The 27233-nt window shown below is 32.3% G+C and overlaps 1 protein-coding gene across 2 annotated transcripts in view; it reads left to right on the plus strand.

Annotated features, from left to right (window-relative positions):
* Window positions 1-27233, plus strand: part of LTBP1 (latent transforming growth factor beta binding protein 1) — a 439704-nt gene that overhangs the window by 303228 nt on the left and 109243 nt on the right. For both annotated transcript variants that reach the window (XM_051976131.1, XM_051976132.1), the window contains exons 15-19: window positions 565-663; window positions 10655-10780; window positions 11941-12066; window positions 14473-14595; window positions 19631-19750. In XM_051976131.1, coding sequence (XP_051832091.1) covers window positions 565-663; window positions 10655-10780; window positions 11941-12066; window positions 14473-14595; window positions 19631-19750 — 594 coding nt within the window. The remainder of the gene's footprint in view (window positions 1-564; window positions 664-10654; window positions 10781-11940; window positions 12067-14472; window positions 14596-19630; window positions 19751-27233) is intronic.

The raw sequence follows: 27233 nt of genomic DNA on the forward strand, positions 1-27233 counted from the left end.
ATCAAAGGTGATAATAAGTTTCATGTTTCTTTGCTTTTTAAATATTAGTAATTAATACTAGATTCATACGTTAGTCAGTGGATAAATGGATGTGGAAAAAATTAGATTATAACCTAACATTATAATTGTCTATAAAAGAAACACAGTATGAAATAAAGCAATACTGTTTTTAAATTTCCCTTTAACCTTAATAAGTAAACAAAGTATTGCCACTTTCCGGTAAAGATCCATGAAATTTTTGCATAATAAAGAATTCCTCATATTCACTTGAGAAAGACGACCACTGCCCTATTAAATCCGCTATTTGTGTGGATACAAAAATGAATTTTCTTTGTTTCATTACACCCATTGTTTTAAAATAGTCTCATAAGCATTGGTGGCATTTGCCAAAATTTATAGGTTTTCAATGAGGTGGCCCCTCAAAAAAAAAAGTTCGTTGACCTTCAGATTATAGTTGTTAGATTTTTTATATTATGAAATTGCTCATGCAGTCTCTATTTTTTGAAATGGATTTTTCACATATATGATGTTTTCTTTTTTATCCATTTATGTCTTGATATATAGTAGTGATTGAAAAAACATCACCTCCTGTACCTGTTGAGGTTGCTCCTGAAGCTTCTACATCAAGTGCCAGCCAAGTGATTGCACCCACTCAAGTAACAGGTATGGTGCAATGTATGATATGGTCTGTGTCTAGTGAAAGTGTCATGATTAATGTAGCATCTAAGTAATTAATAGTCACAACAAAAGGTAATTTCCTGATAACTCAGAATATTAGGTTAACCAAAAAAATATAGCAAGAAGGAGTATATGGCAATGATCATAGTCAAGATTAAAACATGGGTTTTTGAAATTCTAGGAAAGTTAAAACTTCGAATTGTCACTTATATTTGAATTAAATGGATTTTTCAGAGATATTGTCAGAAATCCTCCACAGGATTTATACTTGAGTCATAATAAAAATGATTATAAGACAAACAAAACATTATTTTAAAAAACCTCAGAAAAGAATGCCTTTAAGATAATTGTATATAAACTCCAGGATCATGGTTAGAATTGCAGTGGAGCTAAGAAATAATAACTTCTGCAGAAGGAAGGTAAGAGGGAACAGAGGGAATACTGCCAATAATTGTATATCATGTGCTTGCTTGGGTTTTGTTAAATATTTAAAATATTGAAGAGTTAAAAAATATCTGTTGAAGAACACTGCTATTCTATAATGACAATAGAGACTTTAAATAACAATGATATTTTAATTTGTTATTCCTAACAGTTTCATATTTATGTTAGTAAGAAAAAAGTCTAAAATGCTACAAAGAGACATAGATAAAAATATAATATTCAAAAATTTCCATATTTCATTATCAGAATATGACAAATCTCATAAAAGATTAAAAACAGAATTCATGCATATGTACCTATATTTTAAAAAATTAATTTAGAAAATACCTATTTTCTCTACTTCCATCTTATAATAAATATACATGGTAAAGTAAAGGAAAGGTCCACATTTGCCATGTTCAAAAATATGTGCCTCATTTTTACATATTTAATTCATCACCTCATTATTAGAAAGTGATTTTGTTTATTAAATATCCTTCTCAATAACGGTTATTCACTTAATTCATCAGAGATATTAACAATCTATTAGATTATATGCATTTTGAGGGAAAGGACTGGCTTTTTTTTGTATCCCCAGTGTTAGCACTGTCCAGCAAATTTCAGTTTTAGAAAAAAAAACTGGGAAGAGTTCAGTTCATATCAGTCAATAAATATACATTTATTAAATACTTATTGTAAAGGGTTGGGTTGGATACACCCTCTTCTCTCTCATTCTTTTGAATTATAGTTACATGTTCTTTATAATTTTAAAATATTAATTCTTGATTTTTTGTGTGCTTGTGGTTTTTTCCATTTACATTATAGTTAATATATGTATCATTTTCTTGACTCATTACTTTACTCTGTATCAGTTTATGTAAATCTTTTCATGCTTTTGTATATTTATCACATTCATCATTTCTTACAACACAGCAATATTCTTTTCATCCATTTACCACAAATTGTTTAGCCATTCCCTAGTTGAATTGATGGAAATCTAATTTTTTATCCAATTGTTTGATATTATAAAAAATTATATAAATGTTTTGTTATATATGAAGACTTTCTTCTTATCAATGACTTCTTTGGGGGAGTATAAGCTTAGTAATAGAAATTTTAGGTCAAAGAGTAAGGAAATTTAATTTGCTTTACATGTAAAATTGTAAATTGCTTTCTGAAATGGTCACATCAGTTCACAGCTTTACTAACAATGCATCAGTCTGCCTATATTTCCATGACTCTAGCATTAACTATATCAGTTTTTTTGTTTTCCCAGTTAATTTGCAGGGTGTTTTGATTTATATTTTTCTTTTTGTTAGTGATTTGGAACAGATTTTTCCAGGTATTTTTCTTTAATACTTTGCACATTTTCTTTTGAGAACTCTCTGTAACCTTTGATCTCCAGTCTTTTAGAAAGTGGATTTTGTTACGTGTCTGTAAGTGAGTGAGTAGTTGTATAAGTTATAGAAGATATTTAAGGGATTTTTAAATTATTCATTTTAAATATTTAGTATTTATCTCCATGAATCTTATGTAAAGGTTACCAATATATTCATATAAAAATAAATCCATTTTTTTTACAAAAAAAAAAGTGGATTTTGGTTTGTGTGTATATATGTTAATTGCTTATATCTTGTGGATGCCCAATTTTTTTCAGAAAAATCTGATACAAAGATTTGAAATAATTTTTAGTTTATGGTTCTCAAAATAAGCTATCATATATTCTTTTTTTAATATTAGAAATATATTTTTTAATAATTATAACTTTTTATTGACAGAACCCATGCCTGGGTAATTTTTTACAACATTATCCCTTGCACTCACTTCTGTTCTGACTTTTCCCCTCCCTCCCTTCACCTCCTCCCCCAGATGGCAAGCAGTCCTATAAAAATAACCTGGAAATAAAAACCAAAATGCAAACAGTTTATGTTCATTTCCCAGTGTTCTTTCTTTGGGTGTAGCTGCTTCTGTCCATCATTGGTCAATTGAAACTGAGTTAGATCCTCTCTTTGTCAAAGAAATCCACTTCCATCAAAATACATCCTCATGCAGTATCATTGTTGAAGTGTATAATGATCTTCTGGTTCTGCTCATTTCACTTAGCATCAGTTCATGTAAGTCTCTCCAAGCCTCTTTGTATTCATCCTGCTGGTCATTTCTTACATAACAATAATATTCCATAACATCCATAAACCACAATTTACCCAACCATTCTCCAATTGATGGGCATCTATTCATTTTCCAGTTTCTAGCCACTACAAACAGGGCTGCCACAAACATTTTGGCACACACAGGTCCCTTTCCCTCCTTTAGTATCTCTTTGGGGTATAAGCCCAGTAGTAGCATTGCTGGATCAAGGGGTATGCACAGTTTGATAACTTTTTGGGCATAATTCCAAATTGCTCACCAGAATGGTTGGATTTGTTCACAACTCCACCAACAATGCATCAGTGTCCCAGTTTTCCCACATTTCCTCCAACATTCATCATTATTTTTTCCTGTCATCTTAGCCAATCTGACAGGTGTGTAGTGGTGTCTCAGAGGTGTCTTAATTTACATTTCTCTGATTAATAGTGATTTGGAACACTCTTTCATATGAGTGGAAATAGTTTCAATATCATCATCTGAATGGCTTGATTTCTTATAAATTAGAGTCAATTCTTTATATATTTTGGAAATGAGGCCTTTATCAGAACCTTTAACTGTGAAAATGTTTTCCCATAAACTATCATGTATTCTTAAAAATGAGAATCAGTTCCTTACATAGGTTGGAAATGAAATCTTTATTAGAGAAACTTGTTACAAAGTTGATTTTTTTCTAGTTAATTGTTTCTTTTCTGAACTTAGCTTCATTGGTTTTATTTGTGCAAAAACTTTTAAATTTTATACAAAGTTTTCCATTTTGTTTTTTGTGATCTTTAAATGTTTATATGATAAGTTGGAAATAATATGTGTATATATGAGATAATAATTGTTAAACACTTAGCATAGTGCCCGGCACATAGTGAAAATTAATTAATGATACTTATCAAGGACATTATTTAAGTCACAAAACATAAGAAACAGGAAATGACCCCCCCCCAGTTGCATGTGGAATTCTTATAAAAATATATATTCCTGTTTTGAGTATAAAGAAATTCTGTCTAAATCAGTCATAAATTATCAAGTTATTTCAAAAAAAGCATTATTACCAAAGGAGGTTAGATGAAATGCCTACTTTCTGGCCTCAATAAATATGAGAATAGTTTACACATATCTTCAGAATATTTTTGATGAAAAAATAAGCAGAGAACAAGGTAGGCTTTTGCTAGTTTTTTATAGTAGATTACATCTTCATTGTCACACATTTGAGTGACAAATATAAAATACAATGTTTTGTATTTAATGTTTTTTATTTTTAACATTCCTTTTAAAAAATTGAATTCCAAATTACTTTTCTTCTCTCCTTCTCCTACCCAATGAAAAGGCAAACAATATGATTGTTGTATTAATTTGGTGATTTACAAACAAACATTGGATCAGAAGATACCAAAGATAGCCTTATGGATTCTTCTTTGAAAAAATATCTCCCATTCTTATGTTAAGATCATAAAAGATTCCATGTTTGATTGTTACAGAAATAACTTTGTTCAGAAATCTTCTGAGACATTTTACCATCATTCCCATGCCATCTCTTACCTTGTTTGCTCTAAGAAAAATAATCTGATCAAATTTAAAAGACTTGACAACCTATCTTCTTATGGATTCATTTTACATTCCCAGTCAGCCTAGACCAAGATTCCTTTCCTAGGCCACTAGTCAGTATTGTATTCTTCTATTGAAATATAAGTTCTTTGAGGATAGGACCTTTTGTCACTTTTATATTTGTACCCTTAATACCTAGCACAACACTTGGCCTGTAGCTAGTTCTTGATGCTTTTTGATTGATTGATTTATCTTTTTGATTCTCATATTTTCATTCATAAAATATTAGGAATAAATAGCATTTATCTCACCAGGTTATGGTTAGGCTTAAATAAGATTAATCACATATGGTTGTTCAGTCTTTCCAATTGTTTCTAACTCTTTGTGACCCTAAGTAGGGTTTTCTTGGCAAAGATACTATAATAGTTTTGACATTTGCTTTTCCAGATCATTTTACAGATGGAGAAATTGAGACAAATAGTGTTAAGTGATTTGACCAGGATCAGACAGGTAATAAGTGTCTGAGACTGAATTTGAACTCACAAAGTTCCTGAATTCTCCTACATTATCACTTTAGTCACTTTGCCATATAGCTGCTTCTCTGGCCTTCTTCAAGTTACAGCTAAAATCCTGTCTTCTACAAGAAGCCTTTCCCAGTACTCAATTCTGATGCCTTCTCTCTAATTTTTTATTTCCTATTAATTCTGTGGGCAGCTAGTTTACACAGTTGATAGAATACTGGATTTGGAGTTAAGAAGTGCTGAGTTCAAACCCAATTTTTACTAGCTGTGTGAACTGGGCAAGTTTGCCTTTGTTTCCTCCTGTAAAATGAGCTGAAAATGGAAATAGCAAACCACTTTGGTATATATTATCAAGAAAAGCCCAAATAGGATTATGAAGAGTCAGGTAAAATTAAAACGACTGAACAAAAACAACAATTTATTCAGTAAGTGGATTGAGAGCTGTTGAGAGTAGGGATTGATTTTTGCCTTTCTTTGTGTCCTCTAGTACTTAGCACCATTCCAGTACGCAGTTCATGAAATGCTTGCTAGCTGACATCCTTTTGTTTCTTGGTAAACTAGATATTTTTCCTAACTGACTTAAAACTATGAAGAAGAATCCTTTTTTGTAACAATTAGAGTTTGACTTAGGTTGGTCAGTGTTTCTTATGGAAGAGTTTTCTAGGATGACATCTTATAGATTTAAATATAATTGTTTCTTGACTTTCATGGGGATTAAGGGCACATAAAAAGTTGCAGTATCTATGGGAGAGAGATTAGTTATCTTGAATATTATGCAGAGTCTTCACACTAGCAGATATAGTTGCAGCAAGTGCTTCATGGATTTCCCAGATTTTCTTTTATGAAAAGCTTACTACAGGAGAAAATCACGTAACTGAGTCTGGATGGTAGAAAGAGAAAGCGGTGTTTTCAAAAAGGGTATGCAGCCTTTCTAGAGTTCTTTAGTTCATTGAAAGTTAGCAAAATCTATTTATACCAAATCTCTGTTTTTATACTTATGATAGAGAATACTGGATAAATAAAATAATAATATACAGTTTTCATGCATCTATGACTTGTTAGATTGTCTTTTTTTTTTTTTAGTTTTCTTTATATATTCATTGTTAGCAATTTTCTGCAGTTTACTGCAAATGTCCAAAAATTCCCATTTAATTATTGATTACCAACTTGTGGAATAACCAAAACTGTGAATGTGAAACCTGGAAGCATCAAGGAATGACTATGAATTTTCTCTAACTGTCCCTTGAAAATAAAGGGCAGTGAGAGATTTGTTTTCCCTTAGCCGAGCAAGAAATTGCTTAATTTATATTCTCTCACAGGTTTAAGAATGAGTAGAATAAGAAATAAAAGTGTGAAAATAATAATAAAATTATTTTTTCATGCTTATTGATGAGAATTTATGGTAGTGTTGGGATTATTTATTTGACATGTAACTAGATGTATTTTAAAATTTATTAGTTATAAAAAGAGTAAATATCCACAGGAAACAAGTGTATTATTTTCCACCATAATAGATAACTTGGGCGCTTACATCTTTACTGGAAAGTCATTTCCAAATAAAAATAAACTGCCTGTTAAAGCAAATAAGTATTTGATTTAGTATTATGTCCTAATAGGTCAAGGAAAGATTTGAAAAATAAACCTTTGCCAAAGTTAAAAACATCTGTTTCATTTGTTACAGAGCAATTTTTGTTCTCTTATGCTGGCACTGTGTTAGTGTAAACATTTCTCTGAATATGCATTTGATGCCTCTCTCTTACGCTTCCCATATTGTCTCCTGTCCTCTTACATGATTGTCTATATAGAAACTCTTTATACTTAAGATGGTCTGAATATTTTCTCTTTTTTCTTTCTTTCTTTCTTTTTTTTTTTTGGTTGAGGCAATTGGGGTTAATGACTTGCCCAGGGTCACACAGATAGGAAGTGTTAAATGTCTGAAGCCAGATTTGATAAGGTCCTCCTGACTTCAAAGCTGGAGCTCTATTCACTGCACCACCTAGCTGCCCCTGGTCTGAATATTTTCAAAACTGTTTGCTCATCAGATTTTTTGAAGAGTTAGAACTGGCCATGTTCTTTTGGAAAACATTTGTCCCTGAAATGTTTGCTGGTGTCATTGAACCTCTATAAACTATGCCAATGGAAATTCTTTTGGTAATGGTGGGGCAGTGGTAGTATGCTAAGCTTCATTTACACCTGTAGATTTGAAGCCTTTTTTTTTGTATTCACATGACAAGAACAAGTATTTAAAGAACAAAACATTAATTTTCATGTTTTGTCCAAAGAATTTCATTTAATTTTAGAAAACATAAGAATAATGCAATCTTAGACTCATTGTCGACCATATTGTGTTTGTTGGCTAGATGAATGGAGCATTTTATTTTCCACTAGCTTTTGATCATGGCTTCTATCCAGAAATCTGAAGTCACTGAGAGAATGCAATGGGATATGGCCATTGATATTAAAGATAATAAAATTGTTATGATTCTTTATACATTGAATGCCTCTGATAAATGTAACTTCCTCCCCATTGTAATAATCATATAGAATACTACCTCACTATTATTCCCTTTAGTGAACATGATCATATATGAAAGTTGGAAAAGATTGACATGCTAGCTAGGATGCTCATGTTTGCATTACAAAAAACAGAGGAGAAAAACTTGATATGAAGATTTTCCAGAGAAACGAGTCCAGGTCATTTTTAGGTATTATCATTCCATTAATTAGCAAACAATAAGCAGAGAGCCTAAGATCTGAATCGTCCAGTTTTGTCTATCTAGGATAGGAGATTCTTTTCAAGGAAAGATAGATAGGTAGAATTAGTACATAAAGATATTTTTCAACATTCATTTTTCAAAATAAGATTTTGAGTTCCAGATCTTTTCTCCCATCTCCCTTCTCCTTGCTCAAGATAGCATAGCTTACCTCTCTGTTTAACAATAGAAAAAACAGTATATAGATGTTATATGTTCTTTGTCATTATATATTTCTCTTTTCATGCAACTCTTAGGAACACTTTAATTGTGTTACTGTCTTGAGTACTGTCTTAATTATAGCTGGCATTTTCAATTTGTAACTTGATGTACATCATGAAATCATAGCATATAAAATGTTTAAGTGACTTTGAAAATCATCTGGTTTTTCCCCACCTCCACCCCTAGTTTATTATGCATGAAGAATTGGAGACCTTGAGAGATTAAGGAATTTGCCCAGAGTCAACCAATTGATCAGTAAGCATCTATGCAGTCCTTCAAGTATCTTTTTGTTGTTGTTGTTGTTGTTAGTGTGGATATTTAGTCCACCAACAGAGGCAACTAAACTGTTTGGAAACAACAGTTGAACTGGTCGTAAACCTCTTCACATTTTGCTCTATTGGTCCTTGGAAAAAGAATATACAGCTTATGACTGGACCCTTTCTCAGAGCTTCTTCCACATCTTTTACTTTCTGAGATAGTTTTCTAGAATTAAACCATGTATCAATTTTATATCACCAAGAGGCATTAGAGTAAGGTATTAGGAGAAGCCCAGTTTGAGACCTTAGAAATCTAAATTAAAAGGAAGGAATTGAAGAAAGGGAAGATAGAGAAAGTTAGAGTTCTTCCCATTATAACTTTGACTTCAAACTTCATTTCTCATAGAATAGGAGAGCTCAGCCAGTGTTGAAATAATTTAAACTGAACTGAGTAGTTTTCTACTGCAAATGAAGTTCAAATTTTATTTGTGCACTTATGCAGCAAATTTATTTGGCTACAGAGGGAAAATTTATTAGATTTTTGAAAGAGAAAGAAAAAGAGAGAAGGAAAAAAGTGCAATCTGGGAGCACAAAGATTCTTCAGCATATAATTGTAAAAAAAAATTAATCTCTTAGCAAAGAACTAGCTAGATGGAGCAAGTACATTTTGAAAAAAGATGGGAAAGATGGAAAGGGAAAAGAATGAAAATCCATAAATTTTTGTTTATAAAAAATGGAATGGGTATGAGAACCATGCTTCAAGGTTTTCCTTGAGATTGTACCATCACTTTTTTTGTCATAGTTTAATTTGTGCAATTATTGAGCTCAACATAGCCAAAATATTACATATTTACTTTCAACTCTTTAGATATACTCTGCTATTTTTTTAACATAATGAACCTTGAAGACTATATAGCTTTAAATAATAATTGTTCTCATAATACTACTAGTACCTCCATCTTCTGATTTTATCTTTAGATTCTTTTAAAAGATAATTGAATTTTGCATTACATAAAAAGAGAGGTAGGTTTGGGGAGGGTAGTGGCTAGAGGCCTGGTTTGGGGGTAAGAAAACACTTCTAGGTTTATGTTCTGTCTCTAATTATATACTGACTTGGTTTATGAAATTCATACAGGAAGTTCTGTAAGAATGTTACAGTTGCCATTAGTAGAAAGAATTTCCATGCAATAAAGTTTTCCTGATGAACTCAAAGGCTTGTATCAAAAGGAAAAAAATACATTCAGTAACATCTATTAAGGTGTCTTTTGTATTGAAAACAGTGTAGTAGGAAGTTCTAATGAAACACAAGTTCTGTCTCCTCCCTTTAAAAACTGAACTTTAAATGGGAAGGTGGAACATAAAAATATATGAAGAGATTATAAGCAGATTTAATGGAGATATAGTGCATTGTATATTGAACTTTCACATCTGGTATTCTAGGAATTCCTGAAATTTAATTACTGGAGAAGAGATACACAATGAACTTGCATTTCATTGACTCATGTTTTAACATGAATCTGTTGATCTATTTGACCACTTATTTTAAGTGGTTATGGATTATGAAATGACTGAGAGTTATGATAAGTATTAAGGAAGACTTGAGAAAGTTTTTGAAAATTATGAAGGAAAAGATTGGCAGAAACTATAAGGGAAAGGGACTTTTAGATGAGAGGAATAGAATGTACAAAAGCAAAAACAAGGACATGAAGATAAGGAACAAAAGGATTTCAGTAGTTGAGGAACAATGAATTTCAAGAGTAGAGTACAACTTGTACAGATTAATGGAATCAAGAAAATTTTTTCTAAGACTGAGAGATCTCAGTTTTGTTGGAACATAGATCATATGAGAGGAGATAATATAAAAATTAGCTGGAAAGCTAAATTTTGGAGCTATATATAGCCTTAAATATATGGCTGAGTAATTTTATTTCATTTTGTAGTCAACGTAGCGATGCTAAGGATTTGTGGGAGGGGTGAAATGACATGGTTCACATAATCTTCCTAAAGTTTAATGTTAACAATCTAATTTTCTAAGAATTAGCTTTCTATTTAGTTTCCAATGATCAACAGCATTACTTTGTTTTTCTCTTAATGTTTCAATTTTTCTTTTTTTTAGAAATCAATGAATGTACAGTGAATCCAGATATCTGTGGAGCAGGACATTGCATTAATTTGCCAGTGAGATATACTTGTATCTGCTATGAGGGATACAAATTCAGTGAACATCAAAGAAAATGTGTTGGTAAGACACAAATTCGTCTAACATTATCAAACATGAAGCATTTTCAGTTTGGAAATTTTTGTTTTTTACATAGAATAATTCTTATGCCTTGACTGGAAATGTTTATTTTATTTTAAAAAAAATGGTTTTGATGAAGGAAACTAAAAGAAGCTGAAACTTAAAAAAATATTATATATGGAAGAATGCTGATCTTATAACATTATGTGGATGAAATAATTTTGTAAAAAGTTTTCCGGTTTAGTGTGCCTAATAATGGTCAAAAACTCCAGATAAATGTATTTGTGAACATATGTTTGTTAAATGAATAAACTAATGCAAGTATGTACTGAAATGGAAAAAAAAAGTATTTTTTCCTTAGCATCTGGAATCTGATTTCCAGTGTGTGCACACATTGGAATTAACCATCATACTTAACCAAGTCTGAGTGTGTAAATATGTGACCTCAGACGAACTTGGTTAAACCAAAAAGATCCAGACAGTGTCTGAAAGTTTGTAATTTTAGTTTTGTATTCATTTTTTTCCTAGGTTCAGTGTCTCTTCTTCTACCAAAAGCAAAATGAGTAATTGGGGTAATATGGGTTAGTTGGCATCCAAAAATGTCAAAGACGCTGATTTTACAGTATAGTCCCACAACTAGATGGTCCTTCAATGTTAGAATGTTTGACGTTTCAATTAGTCTGTGAATTCGTGCTTCTTTTACTTTGTTATATCTTTGATTAATACTTTCACATTATCATAGAATTTGACATTGGAAGGCACATAAGTAGCTATTTAGTCCAAAATGTATCTTAAAAAGGAACTCCACTATAGTATACCCAACAAGTAGCCATTTAACCTGGTCAGTCCATTTCACTTGTGGTTGAGCTCTATTTATTAAAATGTACTTAACATCAGGACTAAATTTGCTTCTTCAATTTCTATGCATTGCTCCCAGTTTTGCTCTTAGGGTCTAGACAAAATAAGACATGAAAATATTTCCATGGAATAGCCCTTCAGATTCTGGAAGACAGCTGTTTTGTCCTTCTTGGAGCTTCTTTTCTTTGGGCTAAATGCCTCTAATTTCTTCAATTATTCTTCAAATGTCCTTTTACATGGGACATTTGAAGTCCCATGGGACAAACTGAAAGTTTCTTAATTCAGTACTTTTTTGCTCTTCACAGACATTGATGAATGTACTCAGATTCACCATCTTTGCTCCCAGGGGCGATGTGAAAATACTGAAGGAAGTTTCTTATGTATTTGCCAAGCAGGCTATATGGCCAATCCAGAGGGAACTGACTGTATAGGTAACTACTCTACTTTCTAATATATTTAAATCCAGATTTTTATATTTTTCCTGTTTCTTTCTATCGAACATTTGCCCTGATGATGCCAAGTGTCATTTGGTCAGGTGCTTAGTATCAGAAAGTAAAAAAGATATCTCATCCTTGGAGACAGGAATAAATGCAGAGTGAGAACAAATACTAAGAAATAATGGATTAGAGAGTTTTCTTAAATAGTTTATGTGAAAAGGGAGATCATCTGATGAGAATTAGAGACTTGGGGTGACAGAAAAGGTTTAGAACAATCATTGGATAGGAATATCATAAACTCAGGGCTAAAGTTATTGAGGAAGGTTATGGTATCATGGAGTTGTCTTTTTATGAATATTTATTGAGTATTGACTTTTTTAGGGCACTGTAGGGGACATGGAAAGTATGTAAGTACTCTTTTCTGAATATGCTTTTAACCTACAAGGATACATCAATAAAAAGTTGTATGGATAGCTAAGAGATATAAGACATTTGATCTGATTTTTGAAGAATAAGTAAGGTTTCAAGTGTCATTTGGTCAGGTGGAGGGAGAATTGTATTAATAAATTACAGATATGCTATAACTCTAGTATGTTCCACTAAATTATTATTTGAAGCTCTGATTTTGAAGGGTTTTGTATTTCAGGGAAAGAAGTTTAGAGTATGTTTCAGCATGAGATTATGTGGCAAAAATTCATCTACCTGCAACATTTAGGAATTAAAAAATCATGTAGGAGCTAAAGAATTTAAATCTGAAGGAACTTTAGAAGTAATATAAATTAGCTTTTATATATGATAAAATTGAGTTCCAGTGAGGGGAGTGGTAGAGATTGGATTAAAACCCATTTCTTATGACTTCTAACTCCTCTGTTATTTTCATAATAACATGAAATCTTAGAAAGAGATGAGAGGAAATTGAATTAAGATTATAAATCAGGTGCTTAGTATCAGAAAGTAAAAAAGAGATACATCCTTGGAAACAGGAATAAATGCAGAGTGAGAACAAATACTGAGAAATAATGGATTAGAGAGTTTTCTTAAATAGTTTATGTAAAAAGGGAGATCATCTGATCAGAATTAGAGACTTGCGGTGACAGAAAAGATTTAGAACAATCATTAGATAGGAATATCATAAGCTCAGGGCTTATGTTATTGAGGAAGGTTATGGTGTCATGGAGTTAGTCAATATTTATTAAGTAGTAAAGCAAAAGACAGTTCTAATTTTTAAAGAGCTCATAGTCTAATGGGGAGAAACATGGAAGTAACTACACACATATACATAGGATTACATGTGCACGCGTATACACACACACACACACACACACACACACACACACACACACACACCATAAATTGGAGATAGCAACAGATGGAAGGCACTACTAGCATTAAATAGGAATAAGTAAGCTTCTTGTAGAAGCTAATATTTAGCTTGGATTTTAAGGAAGCCATTGTGGCTATGAGAAGGAGATGAGGAATGAGTCACTGTTGCACAATCATGGGACTAGTCGGTGAAAATGCCTAAATTCTGGAGATACTCTGCAGAGCATTTTTTGGGAGAAACACCAAGAAGAGGTCACTATTACTCCATTGAAAAGTATATGGGAGTAAGATCAGTAAATAGCTGGTGAGGAGAGTTACATATGAAAGTGAACCTTAGAAAGGTTGTTGATCAATGGTAAGAGAATAGTGATCTGCGACCTGCAGTTAAGAGCAAGGAGTATGCCGACCTTGTTTAATTACCTCAACCAGAAGTGAGATAGTTGTTCCCTCTATTTGGAAAGAATTTCAAGGGAAGATATGACCTCAAGGAGATAGAAAAAGATGAAGCATGTTGGAGAGTTGATTCATAATAGAACAAGGGCTTCACAGCACACAAAGGAAGATGCCAGGAAATAAACAAAAAAAAGCAACAAGTAATTAGTGAAAACTTTATAGAGTACAAAAAATTCTGGCTTTGGAGACAGAATACCTGATTTCTGAAACATGCTACTTGTGTGGTTATGGGCAAAGACATTTAGCCTTGTAGTCTTCAATCTTACTATCAATAAAATGAGAGTGTTGGCCTAGAACATTGAGGATGCCTTCCAACTCTAAATCCACGAACTTATACAGAGAAAGTGGTCAGACAAAATTAGCTCTGTTATCACAGGAGCATAGAATTGGCTTTGTGGAAGGATCTTTGAGGCTCTCAGTCCACTACCTTCATTTTGTAGATGCATAGACCCAGGCACAGAGAGATTTGCCAGGGACAGATAACTAGGAAATATCAAAGACAGATTCTCTTAAGACTAGGTCTCAGCCACACTGTTTCTCATAGAGAAGGGGAGAGAGGTGTGAATAAATTTTATTTGTTAAATGAGGGCAGAAAACAGCATTCAATATTTTTGTTTCCTTTAGATGTTGATGAATGTCTGAGACCAGAGACATGTGGGGATGGATACTGTATAAATACTATTGGTGCTTTTAAATGTGAATATTGTGACAGTGGGTATCGAATGAACAGAAGAGGCCAGTGTGAAGGTGAGTTCACAATTCTGAATTTGTTTCCCATGTTTATATGGAGAACAAACTGATTAAGAATCAGAAATGGTCAGAAATAATGGATAAGAATTGCCTAAAATCTTGCTTTACTACAGAGTTCAACTGTGTTGCCTTTCCTTTTGTCAGATATTCTATAATTAATAAGATTAATAAGAGCTAAATGGAGCTTCATAGACCATATAATCATAGATTTAGAGATGGAAAATAATCTCAGAGGCCATCTAATTTAAACCCCTTAGTTGATATATGTGCTAATTTGAAATTGAAAAATTCAGTGAAGTAGCCATAGTTATTCATCTAGAGGTAAATTCTCTGACTTAGAATCTGGAGTTTTGCCCTAGTTACTAAACTGTCTCTTCAGTAGTTCCAATAGAGGCCCAGTTTATACCCTACTCACTAAATACAGAGGGTTCTCTTGGGAGCTAGAAATTCTAGACTAGTCTTTCTAATCCTTCCTTATCTTTCTTATTCCAAACATAGTTAAAAATGAAATTAAATTTACCTGTGTGTGACTGGCTTATTGTGATTTCAGTCACTTGATATCTGTTTTTTTAGAAATCATATTTATAGTGAACAAGGCATTTCACTCAAGTTGAAGATAAAATAAGTCAAAATGCTTTGACATTTAATTAAAATGAATCCACATAAAAGTAGGAGTAGTCAATTAATCAACAAGAATAAATTATTGATATCTAATACTTTTTGATGTCTTGGGTGGGAACTATATTTTTAATAATTTTATGCAATAGTTTTATGTGACTGTGACTGTGATCAATCTTGATTTTCTGTGCTTAGTTTTATGTGTTATGCTTAAAAACTACCCTGGGCTATGAAGGGGCTTTTTTCTCCAGAGAGTTTTATTACTTGAGATTTCACTGTATTCCATTTCTTTTGGATCACCATCAGAGATTTTATGTTTTATTATTCCTTTAGCCTTACTGATTTACAGAATAGTAGAATTAAGAGGGGAGAGGGATTAACCCAGTTTCCTTATTTAAAGCTGAAAAAAATCTCAGCTATAGCCCCCTTACCAGAGTTAGGTTTAATAGCTCTCTTCTTGCTGCTCCAATAAAACAATTGACCTATGGAGTGGAGTAGCCAAGGAAATTAGGAGAGATCACATTTCCTCAGTACTTACCTTTCATTTCCTCCTAGCCACAGCATAGGAGTTTCTGAATTCTTTCATTTTCTAATATGTGTATTATCACCTCTGGAAGAAAATCAGGCTTTGGAGACAACTGGAATAAAAAAAAATCCTAAGACTAAACTAGTGGTTTTCATTATTTTTAAGTGATTTTTCTTTTCTAGAGAATGTTTTGTAAACCACAAAGCACTATATAAGTATATGTCATTATTATGATTTTTTTTTATGTAGAGACAACTTTAAGAATCCAAAGTAAATTTTTGTAGCATGAAATTTCTATACCTATGTGAAAACTTTGGAATCCCATAGAAAAATTAATCCTTTAAAAAAAAACAAATAAACAAACTTGGGAGTTTAAAAATGGAGAATGATAAGAAGTTTCCCAAGATTGATTCTGAAATAGTTTAGAAAATGATGTGGTTTTTATAGGACTTACCTACTAGGAAGCTAATCAATCTTTCAAATGAGAATAATGATAAATAATTTATTCTAATACCTTCCAGTTCTGGAACCATTTATGACAAGAGAGTTTTATCCTTTAGCAGCATTTTTTAAGGGATTTAAAAAAATAATTGTAATTTCTTTGGAAAGGAAAAAAACTAAATTGTTTTCCTTTTCCCAAAAGGACATCAAAATGAATTACTCTTCTGCCCTGGTTTGGGAGAAATACCAGAAACTATATGTTCCTTAAAATTGGGAGAATGAGATAGATGGAGAAATAATTATATAGTAAGAATATAATCCAAATCCAAGAGAGATATAAATAACATTGGATAGTAGCTTGTTTTTGAGAGCAGATCAGTCAGTCAATAAATATGTATTAAGGGCCTACTTTTTGCCAACCACTATGCTAGGGATTTCACATAGAAAGACAAAAGTAGCCTCAACCTGCAAGGAGTTTCACATTCTCATGGAGAAGGCAGCATACAAATAACAGTATATACAAAATATGTATAGGCAAATGGAAAGTGATTTTTAGAAGGAAAGCAGTAGCAATGTGAAACTCGGAGTGAAGGGCAGAAGGTTTTCCCTCCTGTAGAAGGTGGGGATTTCAGGTAATTTTTGAAAAAGTTAAAGGAAACTACAATGTAAAAGTGAGGAGAAAGAACATTCCAGATATAGGGAACAACGGGAGATGAAGGATTGTATGTGAGGAAAAGCAAGATGGCCGGTATTGTGAATGATAGAATTAGAGGAAGAGAATAAAGTGTAAGCAGACCAAAAAGGTAAGAAGAAGCTAGATTGTGAAGGATTTCAAAAGCCAACATAAAGAATTTTTTTAAATTTTAATCTTCTTGCTAGTAAAGAGCCTTATAGACTCATTGAATAGAGAGGTAACATCATCAAACTTGAGTTTCACTTTGACATCTTAGGGAAGGATGGATTGGATGAGGAGAGACTTGAGGCAAGGAGACCAACTAGAATTAGCCAGAGGATGATGGGATAATATTTTAGGAACCAAAACCAAAGTGAGTTGTGGGCATGGAGCTGATCCATGGTAGTCTGAACAAGTAGCACCATCCCCTTCTGGCATGTCTTCTAGATCTTCAAGAAAAGTTGTTCTGTAGGTAGATGACTTTCATCTCTGGACACTTTCATGATTTCCCTTGCCAGTTAAGAAATAAATTAACTCTTTATAGCTTCCTAGTTCAGACATCATTGATCCACTATATGCTAAAATTATTTTTCTTCTGGAGAGTAGAGAATGCTACCTCTTCATGTCAGTCAGTAAGCATTTAATAAGTTCGAGGGATTGTGCTAAGTGCTGGGGATACAAAGAGTAGCAAAACATAGTCTCTGTCTTCTGGGAACTCATTATCTAATAGGATCAGGACAAAATAATAATCCTCTACTGGCATACTTAGTACTTATTTGACTATATCTAAGACATGGCTCACAATTTGTATACTACCTGTTTTTTTTTTTTTTTTTTTTTTTTTTTACTTTTGCTTGGGAAGCTACTTCATAAAACCATTGATTCTTTGATCCTTTGATGGATATCTGGCCTTACTATTTTATTCCTTAACCCTACCCCCTACTATTAGACTACCCAAAAAATTGAGATGAAAATTTAATAAGAAATTCTTAAAATAAATTTAATCCCACAAACCCCTCATTTTATTAAAACAAATTGACAGTAATAATTATAATTGACAGAATTCCTAAAGTAAATATATGCTTATTTATCACTGTGCAAAGTCTAGGGAGAGAGAAGAAAGCTAATTTTGTTTCAGTGAGTTGGTGTAAATTTTTTTTTATTGGTAACATCATAGTGGATTAGAAACAAAGGTCCTGGGGTGGGGAGAGGAAGCAGCTAGATGGTATAGTCAGCAGGACCTGAGTTCAAATGTGGCCTCAGATACTTAATGCTCCCTAGGCTGTATGACCCTGGACAAGTCACTTAACTCCAATTGCCTCAGTGAAAAAAAAAAAATAAAAGAAACCGAGGTCCCATTTACCTTTTCTTATGTACTACAGAATTGCATTTAGATAGTACTTACTATTCTCCTGGGAGTTCATTGCATTTTTAAAGATACAATAAAGATATAGTGATCTCTGCTATAATAATTCAAAGTATATAATAACAGCTAATACCTAATTTATAAAAATACCAGCTGAGAGAGGCTAGGGTGATTCTGAAAGAATATCGACTGTGTCTCAGCTGTTCATTGAACATTCATTGGACCACATTACACTTTAGTGTTTATAATTTAAAATATCTCACTTTATTTACACAGCATTTTGTAAAAACTTGTAAGACAGTGTAAGAACTTGAGGAAATTATCTGGCCTCTTTGAGCCTCAGGTTGCTCATCTATAAAATTGAATCATTTTCAAAAATTCTTTTAGCCTTGGCATTGTTATCTGTAGTTTCAGTTTAAAGCCAGATAAGTATATTTCTGAAGGCTCATGTCAGTATAATTTTATCTGCTTTTTAAAGATTATTGAGAGAAAAAATCAGATTTCAACCATCTTTCAGTAGAAAGCCTTGTCTTCAAAGATTTTTTATTTGCCTTATCTCTTTTCTCATTTGAAAAATAAATATAAGTAACTTGACTTAGCCAAAAAAAGAGGATAGAAACAAGTTGCTACTTTCCAGAAAAGCTTAATATAGTCTTTCTCGACTTGATTTAAAAAAATTATATGATTCAGTTTTTCTTGAAATATCCCATTTTTTCTAATGATACTCTGATGGTCCTAATGGTTCACCAAGAAATCCCTATCCTATATTGGAATTTAAATCATTCTGAGAGAGGATGATTAAAGTAGGGAATGTTCCTAGAATTTTTATTTTTATTAGAAAAAATGATAATATATTTTGACTTAATGTTTTCAGAACATATTAGATAAAGTTTTAATAAAATTCACAATAATCTTATGAAGTAGGTGTCATTATTACCAATAATATATAGATGAAAAAAAAGAACCCAGTGAGGTTATCTCTACCCTAGTATAGATTCTAGTTCCCTATTCTCTTACATCCTCTCTTGGAAGGTATTTAGAATAGAGTGTACAATTTGGTGTTTCATAATTGGCCTCATAGGACATAGCATTTCTTCAGTATGGATGATACTAGAAAGAGAAGATTAATTTTTTAAAAATCCCATTGGGCATATGAGAGACTTGCTAAATAAGATAGACTTCAGATAAGTGTTAACCTGATTCTATCCCTTTAAGACTTTGATATAAGTACTTTAAAAATTATTTTAACATGTATTATAAACATATGACATGCACATTCTATGTCTATCATTAAAGAATATTATCATCCATGTCCCAGTATCAATAGCAGTGACACCAATTCTGGTGGGATATGGGAGTGAGTTCTGTTTAAAATATCTGACTTAGATTTATTGCCATTTTTTTAAAGATATTGATGAATGTTTAACTGCAAGTACTTGTCCAGATGAACAATGCATTAACACTCCTGGATCTTACCAATGTGTTCCTTGCACAGAAGGATTCAGAGGCTGGAATGGACAGTGTCTCGGTATGTACTACATTGTTAACATCCAAATTTTGTTTCTTTTGTATTTCCTGTTTTCAGGTCAAATGATGGTGATGTTGGAAATAGCATGCCCAGCAAACTTACTTAGAGGACTGAAATTGAGTAGAAGAAAATAAGTTTAATAATCTTTTTGTATATTATTAAAGAGAAAATATTTATTTAAAAATTATAGAGAAATTAAAATTAGAGTAAAGCAGTGGAGGTGAGATATCAGATTGGATAAGAAGTTCTGATAATAATTGAAGCAGATGATTTTTCTTTCCACTTTCCAGGAGTTATGAACAAATAAGCATTTCAAAGTTTCACAGCACTTGATTTGATTCATAGAATAAACTTTGGGAAAAGCTTTCTGATTTACCATTATTTCTGATACAATGTACTGCAACTCCCAAACTGTGTTTATAAGAACTATTTCTGTGCAGAAATGGCTATAACTGCCTTTTTCCCCCATATGCTATTTAAATGGTGTTTGTGTTCTCTTCATCATATTAGGGTGGCAATAGGAATCCAGTTTTGTTTTCTCAACTCTGTCTCCAGGACTGGTAGTCTTTTACGAGAAATTAAAACAGGTCTCCTTTTTAAAAAATAAGTGTTCTTGTTATGCTGTATTTTTACATCACCTATATTTCCCAGTATATTCTTCCTTTTTCCCCTTTCTTAAATATTATGCCTAATAACTAAGAATTAGAAAGAACAAAGCAATTCACCAAAACTAATCAGCCTGTTAAAAATTTTGTCTGGCATTATATGCATTGTTCCATTCTCATTGAGAGGAAGATTCCTTTTCCGCTTTCTTCTTTGGAGTTTTTAATTTTGCTGCATTTAGTTTCTATTAATTTATCATAATTCTGTCCATTTATATTTTGTCATTGTGTATAAATATTGCTTCTGCCTACTGCATTTTGTATCAGTTCATATCTCTGTAGTTATTATATTTGTAATATAATAATATAATGTATAGCCCAGTAACTAAACACAGCTAATATTTCTGTATTCTCATAGTGCTTTGAGGTTTACAGAGCACTTAACAAGTTTGTTTCTGGATGGTAGATACTATTATAATCCTTACTTTAGAGAGAAGGAAAATGAGGCTGAGAAGAGGGTAGTATCTGAGGCATAATTGGAACTCAAGTCTTCTTGACTTTTGAGTCATTATTCTTTTATATTCCACACTTTATTTTCTCAATCAGTGGGAATCCTCTTTGTTATAAAAAGTATCTCTCTAAATATATCAGTGTATATATACATTATAGTGTATAGGTCTTTATTTTTTGTTGTTGTTGTTGATGTTACTTGAAATTTTTTGACTATAATGTGGACATTTTTGCTATGTCCTTTGCATAATTACTGCTTTTTTAGAATGCTTGGAACAATTTACAATTTATTAATAGTATGTAGGTAATGCTTATCTTTTCACAACCTTTACAACACTAATACTTATATTTTGTTATCTTTGCCAGGTTCTTGGGTTTGAAATAAAACTTCAAAATTTTTTTCATTTCAGCTTCTCTTGTCCCTTAATGTAACAGATAATTAATCTCAAACTGAATAGGTATGACTGCCAATGGAAAGAAAAGAAAAAACAATACCAGAGCCATAAAGCAAGTACTATATTAGGCTGCATTAAATAAAGTATACCTTAGTCATACCACATCTAGAGTATTATCTTTATTCTTGGGTGTCATATTTCAGCAAGGGTGTTGATAAACTAAAACTTGATCAGATGAAGGCAACCTATTTGGTATTGAGGCTGCTAAAGACCGAATCAATTGAAAGAATTGGGTGATATCTAGCATGGAGGAGATTTGATAGCTGCCTTTTTATATTTGAAAGGTTTGTATGTGGAAAAGGGAATTAGGTTTGTTCCTCTTCCTAGAGAGCAAAATAAAAAGCAGAGTAGAAGTTGCAAAAAGGTAAATTTTGGTAAAGAAAAATCTCATAGTTAGAATGAAGACTTTCATCCTTGCTTGATCTCATTGTTATTTGAAGAGCATAGGCCCAAACAAATCATCTTCCCTACATTTCTCTAAATCCTGTTTTGCCATAGGAGTTTCTCCATAGCAGTTGATTTTTATATTACATATTTTTTTCTCAAATGGGGAAAAGTTGCTATTTATTAATTGCTTTGGAAATTTTAAAGCAGTATTAAAAGTTAGTTTATATGGGTGATTACAACACAAATTATGAACAAAGTTTAATAGGATTATGATAGACTGAGGAAAATGAGTACCATTGGGGGTTGAGTACTCCCATTTGAACAAGTATCAGATTTCAGTTTCAAACTCCAGTCTTCACACACTAAATCCTGCATTTGTTCTCATCATGCTGCTTTTTGCAAAGACAAATATTTACAAAGTCACTACTTGGGTGCTCTCTTTCTCTTCTCAAAAATTGCTCTTTATTTGGTTGAAGATTGTTATATCTACCTGAATTTCACATTTTCCTATTTAAGCACAATAAATAATTACATATCAGAATAGAAACACAAACAACAATGATTCATGAAACAATGATTCATGAATTTACTTACTAAATTTAATATAACCCACAAGTCATCATTTAATTTTTAGGCATAAAATATACATATACATGACAAATTCAACTGAGAAGCAACTTGTAGATTTAAAAACCCATATCCAAAGAGCCTGCTTACCATTGAGACTACCAATGCCTCTCTTTGGATAGCACAAATACAGCACCCCATTTAAATTGGTTTTACTTTTGCCAATTACATGATTAGAATCACTGTGCTATTCAGTCCAGAGTTTCCCTGTTAACTATTTGCTCCAAGCAATGTGGTTTTTTTTTGCATTGTTAAAGTCGAGTATTTCCTGTGATTGAAAGTATACAATATGATTTTTCTTTTTTCTCCAGCTTTGGGTAAAATTTGGTCACTCTCTCTGTGTTTCATGGTTGTAGGTTTTATTCATTGTGATCCTTGGACTTGAAGCTCATTCAGAATTAAGATTTTTCAGATTAAAGAAAGAAAAAAATTCCATTTTAATTATTTATGAATGATTTTTCAATATCAAGATTTAAACATGACAAAAAACATAATTTGATATATCCCTATTATTTTACTCATCAAGTTGATTTATTTTCCATAGAACTCTTTTAATGTTATTGATAATTTTTAGATAATTTTTCCTTGCTTTAACCATTCTTTCTTGTGTCTTTGTATATTTACATATAAATGTATATACTTATACATGTAACTTTATGTGTATGTGTTTATACATACAATTGTGCTTCTAAATGTACACACATGTGTTGTAGCTACACACACACACACACACACACACACACAGATAGATCTATGTATAGGGTATTCTAAGAGCATATTCGAGAAAGGTTAGTCCTTTTTTCATATACAGATCAGTTAAGTTTTTTTTCTCTGAGTTATTCAGATTGTTTACAATTTTATTTATAACCTATGTTTTCTTTTTGCTATTTCATTAATTTCAGTCTCTGTCCACATCTGATCATGAGATTTTAGAGAAGTAAGGGATCTCAAAGGTCATTTTGTCCAACCCCTTACTGAATCATCTGAAATATTTTCCTATTTAAGTACAATAATCACATATCAGAATAGAAGCACAAACAGAACAATAATCCATGAATTTACTCACTAAATTTAATATGACCTACAAGTCATTATTTAGTCTTTAGACATAAAATATATGTATATATAACAAATTAAACAAAAGAGTGGTTGTCACTTTGTTATGGTGAAACCCAATTCTTAAGACTCTAAATTCATTGTTGTTTACATTATACTCTGCAGACATTTCAATAACAACATTTATTAAAGACATCTATTGTGCTAGACTGAAGATATGAAAGTGAAATACAGCACAATCCTTGCCCTTTAGGGGTTTACAAACTGCCATTCTTTCCAGTCCTCATTCGTGAAACTCCATTTCCATTCTTGGCCTTTCTATTATCTGGATATCTATTGTGCATTTCCTCCTCATCTCTGTCTCTCATATGATCCCTTGTTTCTAGTTTTTCCCTTATGATTAATTGCTCATATACTTGCCAAAATAATTTTTCTTTTCCTTTTTTTTTTAAATAAAATAGTCAGGGTTAATTGACTTGCCCAAAGTCACACAACTAGTCAGTGTCAAGTATCTGAAGCCAAATTTGAACTCAAGTTCTCCTGATTCCTAAGGAGATCAGAGAAGCTTCCTGTAGGGTGTGGCACTTGAGCTAAATTTTGAAGAAAGCTAAGAATTCAAAGAGGCAAAGGTAAGAAAGGGGATCATTCCAAGAATAGAAGATAGCCCAATCAATGGTTGCTAGACTTTATAATGGTGCAGAGTCTGCAAAAGATGAAATTAAAAGTTTGGGGATGTGGCAGTCAGGCTTCTTTGGGAAGAATACAGCATATAAAACAGAGCCATTTGAAATATGCCTGAAAAAAGTAGGATGGAACTATATTGTAATGGTCTGTAAATATCAATCTATAAAAATTTACATTTTATGTTTGTGCATGTTGAATACTCCTGGTAGAATATAAGCTCCTACTGGTTTTGTATTTTTTTTTATTTATATTTTTATTATGTAGCCTAGTAATCCCTCACATATAGTGGATGTGTAAAAAGCATTTGTTGAATTGAATCAGTTTAGGTACTATAGGTATGTGCTTGGACATAAAATAGTTTAGATTACTTAATAATTTTTATCACAATAAGAATATAAATCCAGATCATACTCTTTTACTAGTACATTTAATTGCTCTGGTGAAGAGTGAGTTCACACCTTGGGATCCTGATAGAGAGGAACATATTGGAGAAAAACTCATAACTCTGAACTTCATTGTACTTGGTGCATTCAGAAATCTCTTCATCATATGAAACTGCTTTTCTGCTCACTTGTCTCTAGCTAAAGAAAACCTCTTTTCCTTTTTATTGATATGTAGGCTTTATAAGTTCTTTAAATTAACCAAATAACATCTCTTTAAAAGATAAAATAAAGTTCTCTTTAACCTGGGGAGCTGCAGAGCTCATCAGACTAGCTTACTCTGGCTTATAAAAACCAGTGCAGTAATGATTAACACATTCAATTGCATTCACAGTAATATAGATCCAGCTGGCCAGGATACAAAATATCTACAAAACCTTTATTAAAAAGCTTCAGGTTTTCCAACTTTAGGTGTCACTGAAGAACAATAGGTTCCCTGGAGCTGACCATTTTTGAAGCATGGTATGGAAGGGCTACTTATTCAGAGATTACACTGGTTGATGCCAAATTCAACTTCTGGCCTTGCCATTTGCCAGCCTTTAGACTTTAAGATCACTTAATTTCTCTGCATTGAGGTTGGGCTTCTTTATCTTAAAATGGGGACTATGTTTCACACTTCATTTCCATAATAGTTATTAAAATCAACTGGAATTTGTGCAAGGTGCTTGATAATTCTAATGTCTTTTCTTAATGTATTAAATATTTTATGATGAATGAACCATCTTTTATTTTCTTCAGTTAAGAGCAAGGCCTTTTCTTATGAAAAAGTCTGATTACCACTGTCCAATGGTTTTTGAATTTTTTTTTGAATTTTGGGGACCTGGGCTGAGTCAGATTTTACTATAATGAGTCCCTGAGAACTTGAGCTATCCAGTTTCAGAATCAAATTTTGAAACCTGAGTCCTGGAAGAATCTCACCAGTGTCACTTTGTATGACTTTGAGTAAGTCACTTTTTTCTCAGCCTCTTTCTAATTTGTAAAATAAATTTGACATTAGTCTAGGTGGCTAGCTGACAGAGACTATGATTTTATGCTATGCCTGCTGTCAAAAATAATGTTTTTGTTCAGTGAAACTTAAGATTTAAAGAGTTAATTATGAGAGAGGTAGAACTATATGATAGATGGAGTTCTGAACTTAGTCTAAAAGCTTGTTTTCACATCGTTCTTCAGGCACTTAATTACCCATGTGATCATGGGCAACTCATTTAACTTCTCAGATTCACAGTTTCCTTATCTTTGAAATAAATTGTGTTTTTTATAAGTTCATTGAGTCTTCCTTTGTTTTATTCCAGAGTAGCCTTCCATTGTGAGTTCATATTTCAATTTGGTGTTTCTTAGGAGCATCTGATAGTATTTAGAGAGTAGCACTCTATTACTTCATGGCCATAGACATGTCAGCTGCTCACCCTAAGGCTCTTTTCCCTCATCTGTGAAATGAAAGGGCTAAACTAATTAGCCTCTGAGCTTCTTTCCAGTTCTGAGTCTACAAAAGGCACCATAGGAATTTCATAGCCCCTTGGGAGAAGCTTTGACAGCATCTCTGTTATTGGTCAACAGTGGTTTGAATAGCCCTCTTCTGTTTTCTGTGTTATTCAAATTGTTCTGTGAAATCAAAGAAGTTTTTCAAGATTCCTGCCCTCAGAGAACATGCATTCATTGAAGTCAGGAAGCCTGAATAACTAGGGAATAAAACAAGATAGAGTAAACATCATGTTAAATTGTGTGACACAAACAATCCATGCAGTAAAGATTCATAGAAAGGTAAGCTCTGTTTAAATTTCTTTCCTCTTATTAAAATTCATTGATTAATCACTAATTGATTCTAGAAACTAGAATCAGAGAAAGAGCAGTAAGTAGATATTGGTGAGTTTGGCTGAGAGAATAGAAGCACTTCTTGAAAGATGATTCCTGGGGAGGAATACTTTGGTGGGATTTGTGTACTGCGTTCTTTGGCTTCATTTACTTTGTAGAGTATTGGCTCTTCTCCAGTTTTAAGAAGCTGTGGTTTTCAAGTATTATGTAACTTTTTAGTCAGTAGCTCTGGATATGCACATTTCTGATTCTCTAACATTGATAGTAAGGGCCATTTAACCCTGATGATTTTTTGCACATTATGCATTTGGAGTTTCTTTATTACACTCTTCCTTACAAGCATCTGTCTCCCATGTCATCATTTAATCATCCATATAATGTTCTTCTCTATGTAGGAGACAAGTGCAAACGCTAGTTTCCCATATCTTTATGGTTGTTCATTTTTTGTGATCCCATTTAGGATTTTCTTAACAAAGATACTGGAGTACTTTGCTCCAAACTACTGAAGTAGTTTGCCATTTCCTTTTCCAGTTCATTTTGAAGATGAGGAAATTGAGGCAAAGTGGTTTAGGGAACCCCAGGGGGTCACATAGTAAGTTTAATAAGTGTCTTCATCCAGAATGGAACTTAGTAAAATGAGTCTTTCTGATTTAAGACCTTTTACTCTCTCTACTATGCCACTCAGCTGATCTTCTATATCTTAGGTTATATTTAATTCCCTTAAAAGTAATCAAAAATTAATCTGCTCAACATTTCTATGGATGAATGTTGGAGAATTTTTGGCGTCCTTATGTTATGTAAAAAACTAAGTTTCTTGATTTGTGTTTTCCCTCTTTTTAGACTTATATAACACATTATCCTAAATATAATTTTCAATAATATGTAAGGTAAAGTAGTTAGAAAACTTAAT

This window comes from Antechinus flavipes, chromosome 2 (assembly GCF_016432865.1).
Source record: "Antechinus flavipes isolate AdamAnt ecotype Samford, QLD, Australia chromosome 2, AdamAnt_v2, whole genome shotgun sequence".
Classification (NCBI taxonomy): domain Eukaryota; kingdom Metazoa; phylum Chordata; class Mammalia; order Dasyuromorphia; family Dasyuridae; genus Antechinus; species Antechinus flavipes.